Here is a 7545-nt window from a genome sequence, read left to right on the forward strand (position 1 = left end):
GGTGCTTTAATGCCATCTGTAATTTTGCAATCTTCAATTAACCCCCAGCTAGGCTTCTGAAAGTATCAGATTTAGTTTTTTGTGGTTATATCGGTGTATATGGTATTGTCTTGATATTGAAACTGCAAAAATAAAAGTTACTTTAACAGGTAAAATAACAAAGAAACAAATGTTTCAACCACATTAAATTGAATTAATGAATTATTAATTATTATTAATGAATTAAAATCAACAGTGAGAAATAGAGATTTATGACTTTTACAATTTATGACAGTAACAATGTTAAAATTTGTTAAAAAGTTCACACTTTTGATTGATTATAAAACTTGTTTGGCATGCTGTCCTGGGAGAGAGCCCTGAGCTTATAAGATCCTAGAGCCCAGGGCTCCCTCCCGTTTGCAATGCGAGAGGGGAGTTTGAGCTCAGGTAGATCTCGAGAACTTCAATGCTAGTAGCTAATGAACAGATAGTGATTGCTCTCAAGAGATAACTACTTACTAGGAGCATGTCTATGGTGCTGATTTGGATTATCTAATTAACTTAAGTTGTATGTTTTTGTATGGTGGGAGAAAACTGGCGAACCTGAGGGAAACCCACGTCAGCACGGGGAGAACGTGTAAAAGCACAGAACTCAGCAAAAAAACGCCGGATGGCTTGGTAAGGACTAGAACCAGTGACATTCTTGCTGTGAGGCAACAGTGCTATTCACTGGGCCACCGTGCCACCCATCTAGGAAAGGAGGAGGAGTAGGAGTGGAAGGGGGATTCTCATAAAATTAATTTATAAAAAAAACTTCACTTAAAAAAATACACTGAACTTAATATTATAAAATGTTTACAATGTACAACAATTTAACATATTATTAAGCATTAATTTAATACAAGTCATCTTTATTTTTATAGCACTTTAACAATGTAGATTGTGTCAAAGCGGGTGAAGCAGTGGCGCAGTAGGTAGTGCTGTCGCCTCACAGCAAGAAGGTTGCTGGGTCGCTGGTTCGAGCATCAGCTCAGTTGGCGTTTCTGTGTGGAGTTTGCGTGGTTTCCCTGCATTCGCGTGGGTTTCCTCTAGGTGCTCCGGTTTCCCCCACAGTCCAAAGACATGCGGTACAGGTGAATTGGGTAGGCTAAATTGTCCTTAGCGTGTGTGTGTGTGTGAATGTGCGTATGGATGTTTCGCAGAGATGGGTTGTGGCTGGAAGGGCATCCGCTGTGTAAAAACTTGCTGGATAAGTTGGCAGTTCATTCTGCTGTGGCGACCCCAGATTAATAAAGGGACTAAGTCGACAAGAAAATGAATAAATGAATTGTGTCAAAGCAACTTCACATAGAATATAATATTGAATTGAAACAGTTTAGTTCAGTTCTGAGAGTTTAACTAAGAAATTAACAATGTTAAGATAATGTGAAGATTTTTTAAAAACACTCTATAAAGTTAATCAATCACTGTATTTTGTGGCCATGATATAATTATGTGCATGTTCATTATCACAATATATTGAATTATTGAACATACACTCACCGGCCACTTTATTAGGTACCCCTTACTAGTACCAGGTTGGATCCCCTTTTGCCTTCAAAACTGCTTTAATCCTTCGTGGCATATTCCTCAGAGATTTTGGTCCATATTGACATGATAGCATCACGCAGTTGCTGCAGATTTGTCAGCTGCACATCCATGATGTGAATCTCCCGTTCCACCACATTCCAGATGTGCTGTACTGGGTTGAGATCTGGTGACTGTGGAGGCCATTTGAGTACAGTGAACTCATCGTCATGTTCAAGAAACCAGTCTGAGGTGATTCACGCTTTATGACATGGAGCGTTATCCTGCTGGAAGTAGCCATCAGAAGATGGGTACACTGAGGTTATAAAGGGATGGACATGGTCAACAACAACATTCAGGTTGTGGCATTGACACGATGTTCAATTCCTACTAATGGGTCCAAAGTGTGCCAAGATTTCTCTCATCATTACACTACCGCCATTAGCCTGAACCGTTGATACAAGGCAGGATGTATCCATGCTTTTCTTCCCCATTTTGATGCTTAGTTTGAACTGCAGCAGATCATCTTTCTACATGTCTAAATGCATTGAGTAGATGCAATGTGATTGGCTGATTAAAAATTTGCATTAATGAGCAGTTAGACAGGTGTACCTAATAAAGTGGCGGGTGAGTGTATATGGCATATGTCTACAAACAGCCAAAGTGACAATTCTAAAAATTCATTATTTACTAATTCTCATGTCATTTCAAAACAGTTTCAGTCCTCTGCAGGAAAAAAAACAAAAAAACATATTCTTTACTTTTTAAATTACCATTGGCTTTCATTTTACGGACAACTACATTTTAATATCTAATCAACTATCACTTACTGTACATGTTTTATATTTTAGTGGGCAAGATGTTAAAATCTAAATGTGTTTCACTGGATACTGAAGCATAACACTGAGATATTGTGCTAACGTCACTCTAATTCTTGACGTTTGTTGACATAAAAAGGAATTCCCATTAATTTTCTTTTTCAGAGCTTGAAGGTTTGTTTGACTTGTGAAAATTGTTGCTTTACGATGTCAACCATCAGATAAGGGACATTCAAACTTTGTGGCAAGGGTTCAAGTGATCTTTGAAACATAGTTTCTGCTTTGATGATAGTTTTATCTTCACTTCTTTGTAGTATTTTTTTCTTGGACCTTAGAAACATCAACAAATAGAAATTGGTCAACTACTTTATAGTGTCTTTAGAGGGAGTGAACAGGAACCCCGGCCTAAGTATACACCAATGTAAACTACTGAAACGTAGATTATCTGCTTTGAGGGAGGTTGATTAATTATTTTTCTGTCTATTTTATTTTCTAGCAGCAGGAAATTATTGGACACACATCATGATAGTTTTGTAAATAAATGAATCCTGTAGATTTTAACAAAAAAAAAGTATGCAAGAGAGAATTACTTTGAGATAAGCATTAAAAATTATGGAGATGATTTTATTAGAATTCATTTCAATCAGTAGACAAAAATGACAACAAATTTAGAAATATAATCTACAAAATAAGTTTAAGTGAAATATAAAAATCCAAAAAAAAAAAAAATGAGAATAGTCACACAGCCAAAATCCAGAGCAATGTGATGCCCTCCTTTTCCAAAAAAAAGGCAACAAAATAAATCAAAATAATATTTACAATAAAATGTCATGATAGTATTTACATTAAGGCATTTCAATTACACAAAACTTGTCAAATTCCACTTCACAAAGCCAATGCAATAAATACATCGATTTTACAAGAAAGAACCAGGTAATATTTTAACCCTCTTTTAACTTATGAAAGGCAGCCGAATTGCAGTGACGGTAACCTTAACCGTACTTTTTATTGTCTGTTTTTTATGATCAAAAGGTTTCAGTGTGTGCTGCTGATAAAAACAAACACGAAAAGGCACTTTTAGATGAAATGTGTTCCAAAGGCATTACTTCAAAAGAACAGTCACCGTGGTCTCGTACATTCATATGAGCTTATGCATCAACGACAGTAGGAAAACGAATGTTCGGCATGCTTCTGTGTATAAAGGAGACTGTACAAATCACACAGCGGTCTAAAGCCCTTTTCCACTCCTCATTGCTTTTTCTATACCATTGTTTAATAATTCATCGAATAATTGCTGTTCAGTAGCAGCACATTATCATCCAAAGCTATAAACACTTCAGAAACTAAAAAGAGGGAATAGCAGTAGAGGCTGTGTACTTGAAACCCCAGTATGAGCAGTAACTATTCCAGTGATATATATTAAAAGTATCTATCATACATAGATATTTAGCTTTTCCAGTCTAATTCAAGTGCAAAGTAAAATAGGAGTTGTGTCTTACGCTGGGTTCAGATTATACAATATTTTTGTCTGGTTTGATAGTCACTTTTTCAGATGTGTTGAGTTGTGGACAAAATAAACTCCAACATGTCAGTTTAACACCCTTGGCTCTACTTGCCCTGCTTTGAGCAAAATTTAAACCATCATGAGACCCATGGGAGGTGAGAACTATAATAAGAACACTCACCCCCCATACCCCACTATCATCCGGGTCACGGCACCAATTTTCAATATTCAGCATTCAAACAGGCATTTTTGAAATGGGAGACAGGCACATTAACAAGGATGTTTAAGACTGCAGCTGTTAGCATCAGTTGCCAGTGTGCCTCTTAAAAAGGGAATACTCGCACAGTTTCTACTAGCCATCACACTCATCCCCATAAACCTCACTCCCAGCTGGGTCACAACACCCTGGGTCACACAATCTTGTTCTAGATTCAGCACACTCTGTGCACTATTTGAATTACAGGTCTTAATCTTTGGCGCACTAAGAAGCGATTAAACTATGGAGAGAGTAACATGTATCCTCAGCTCCTAGCCATTAAAAAAACAATGCAGTGTTAATGGGGGAGATTACAAGACTCTGACTTAAAAGGGTTATAAAGCCTGATAAATGGTTAAACGCACATGGGTCACAGCACCAATATAACCCCTCTGGTTTTACTCACTGCAGTCTGGGCAAGATTGTCAAACAGACATTTTTTAGGATGTGATGTGAACACGCTAACAGAGATGTTAAACGGATGTATCAGTTGCTAGTACACCTCTTGAGAAAGTAGTGAGCTTTGTACTTTGTACTTACATTTTTGTAAGTCATTAAGATCATTTAGCAGACCTACAGTTGTACAACTTAATTTGGTTCTTCTCACTCAGGTTTGAGCGAGATGGGAACCAGCATGGCATACTGTAGGTGGTAAACACACTAACAAGAATAAAAGCCTACTAGAGGGGTTGCATTGGTGCCGTGACCCGGATGAGTTTAACATTTTATCTGGCTTAACCTCAAATACTTGCCTTACCCAGCAGGCACAGGACGTCAACATGACATCAGACTGACGTTGTACCCCGTTACATTTTAATTGAAAATTGGGTTGATGTCAGAAGCCAACGAAAGGCTGACGTCAATGTCCAAAATGGGACAGACGTTGCATTTTGGTTACTTTCCAACGCAACGTAAAAAAATTCAAGTTTTTATATATATATATCAAGGTTTGATGATATTACAGCTTGATGATGTGTGGACGTTACCACTATGATGTCTATCAGACGGTGGATTTTGGTTGCCATACCTGATGAATAAATGTCAGTATTTGATGTCAATATGACATTGGTTTACGATGTTGGCTCGACGTTGGGTTTTGGTCACTTTCCAACACAAATCAAAATCAACAAAATATCAACGTCATTTCATGTCATTACTGAACGTCAAACATTGATGACCTAAATCTAACCTAATATTATTGTCTTATGATGTTGTGTGTCTGCTGGGTTAAAGGGACTTTGGTAAAGATATATTCTTCATATGCATCTTTCAAATCTACACGAAAGGGTGTATATAGAGGACATATCCATACCAAAGTTCCTTTAAGGCCAGTATTTGTACTCAGTGGCCATTTTTGAAATGCCTCTCGGGGATACAATCTCTTTGAATGGGGAAACATCTGACTATAGAAAACGGTTTGCCAAGATAATGACTAAATTTCATATTTGGAATCACCCATTAAACTGAACACCAGATAACTTGGTTGTTAATCATGATGATTCTCTAAATTATGTGGCATTCGATCATGCTCGCCTTCTGAAGTAATTACCATCTTATTCCTGATGGTGAATTTGACATATACACTGATGTTTTCCTCCCAAAATAACAGCAACCTGTTTAATTACAAGTTTGTGGGCTTTCAATGGTTGCTGCCATGTGATTTGCATTTGAATGGCGGAGGCAAGAATTCATAAGGTTAGATCAGACGGACTGTATTTCACATTCGTTCAGATAACAAAACCAGGAAACATTTGTTTTCAATTGTAGTTGCTTCAATTAAAAGATTTCAAGCTTTATGTAGATCTATTTATCATGATTGCGAGGCAAGTATTTGATGAGATTTGTAAAAACATGGAGCTCCCCCGCCCCTGGAGAATTGTCAGTCTACAATAATCGATTATTGGCTCCTTTACTAGAAGGCAGGACTTCCTGCACTGCAGTGGCCAAATTGACTGTTACCTTTTCCCCTAATTAAAACTATAGAAGTGACACTTCTTGCGTGTTCTATGGTCTTTATCCTTACCCAATTTGTCAAACCCAAAAACGCTAGTCTTTCCGAAGTGTTCCAGACAGTGTCAATTGTTTTCCACTATTAATTTTTGCCTTGGGACATCCATTTTTGTTAACAAATCACCACAACTTTAACCAAATCATGCCAACATCAGGCTGATATTGTGTAGTCTGAACCCAGCATTAGTGCTTTGCAGATGTACAAGAAAAAGTCCTGTGTTAGTTCCATTTCTTGTTCCAATCAGAGGACGAAAGCCTCAAACACAAGACAGCTTATTTGTCTTATTAATTGAGAAAGCCAAAATGAGATGAGGGTCTTAACGGAAAGTTCATGTATAGAGAGAGAAAAAGGGACATTACGATATCCAAAGGAAAGAAACTGGATTTCATAGTAATATCAAAAGTTTGTCTGTTTATAGTCGACACTCTCGACAGGTCAGAGAGAGATTACCCTAAACGTTATAAGGTTCGTCGTGGTGTAGAGAAAGAAAGAAGTCGATCACTTCAAGTGCATAATAATAAGTATGTGTGTCTGTTGGAGTTAGTGTATCTAATTCTGATGCCTCTTCATATGTAGGGCGAGATGATCGGAGCGAGAGAAGCTGCGGCTGCACACGGCGCACTGGAAGGGTTTGGCTCCGGTGTGTTTCCTGAAATGACGTGTCAACTCATCGGATCGAGCGAACCGCCAGTCGCAGCCTTCCCACGTGCAGCGATACGGCTTCTCACCTGAACACAAAGCACAATGGACACTGGGTTTAGTCATGAATAGAACACACACAAAAAACATGCAGAGAGAAAGAACTGGTTTCTTTTCACTGATATATTAGTAATGCTAAATGAATAATCTGTGTGGGCAGCATTTCTCTTTCTGTCATGGTGGTGGTAACCATAACAAACACATGCCGTGAGGTGTGGAGCGAGATCATAAACTTCACTTTACTCTATCTCTCAGATTAAAGTATTTCAGTATTTTGGTGAAGGCCGACAAGACTGAACTCATAGTCGGCCATAAATAGCAGCGCGATGTTTGCATTTCTAAAACTCAGCTTTAGCATGTTTTTTAAATGACGACAGGGTTATTTCTTTCTACTGAAATCAAGTCAGCTCCCTAATCCCTATGGAAAATCAGATGAGATCAACATGAAAAAAAATTTAAAAAATTTAAAATCACAATATTGCTCACAGGTAAAATATAAAGTTTGAAATTAAGATTGTTGAAAAATAAAATTTAAATGCAAAAAAGAAAAAAAAAGTTTATAGTAATTTTTAATAATTTAATTTTTATTATTTTAGTAAAAGTATGAATTCCTTTTTTTAGTTTATGTTCCTGTTTAATATATATATTTATTAATTAATTTATTTATTTAGTTATTTTAATTTTAGTTGTAGTTAGTCTAGTTTTAAGCTAA

The 7545-nt window shown here is 37.1% G+C and overlaps 2 protein-coding genes across 2 annotated transcripts in view; one reads left to right on the top strand and one right to left on the bottom strand.

Annotated features, from left to right (window-relative positions):
* Nucleotides 1-310: 310 nt before the first annotated feature.
* The window catches only part of LOC147846911 (uncharacterized), a 405197-nt gene continuing 397962 nt past the window's right edge, over nucleotides 311-7545 (top strand). Inside the window, exon 1 of the mRNA XM_087237342.1 lies at nucleotides 311-469. The gene's annotated coding sequence lies outside the window, so the exon portion shown is untranslated. The remainder of the gene's footprint in view (nucleotides 470-7545) is intronic.
* The window catches only part of klf5a (Kruppel like factor 5a), a 17630-nt gene continuing 13051 nt past the window's right edge, over nucleotides 2967-7545 (bottom strand). The window contains exon 4 of the mRNA XM_087237344.1: nucleotides 2967-6862. Within this exon, the coding sequence (XP_087093470.1) occupies nucleotides 6684-6862 (179 nt within the window). The 3' untranslated portion in view covers nucleotides 2967-6683. The remainder of the gene's footprint in view (nucleotides 6863-7545) is intronic.

Source organism: Danio rerio, chromosome 1 (genome assembly GCF_052040795.2).
Source record: "Danio rerio strain M-AB ecotype USA chromosome 1, GRCz13ab, whole genome shotgun sequence".
NCBI classification, from domain to species: Eukaryota; Metazoa; Chordata; class Actinopteri; order Cypriniformes; family Danionidae; genus Danio; species Danio rerio.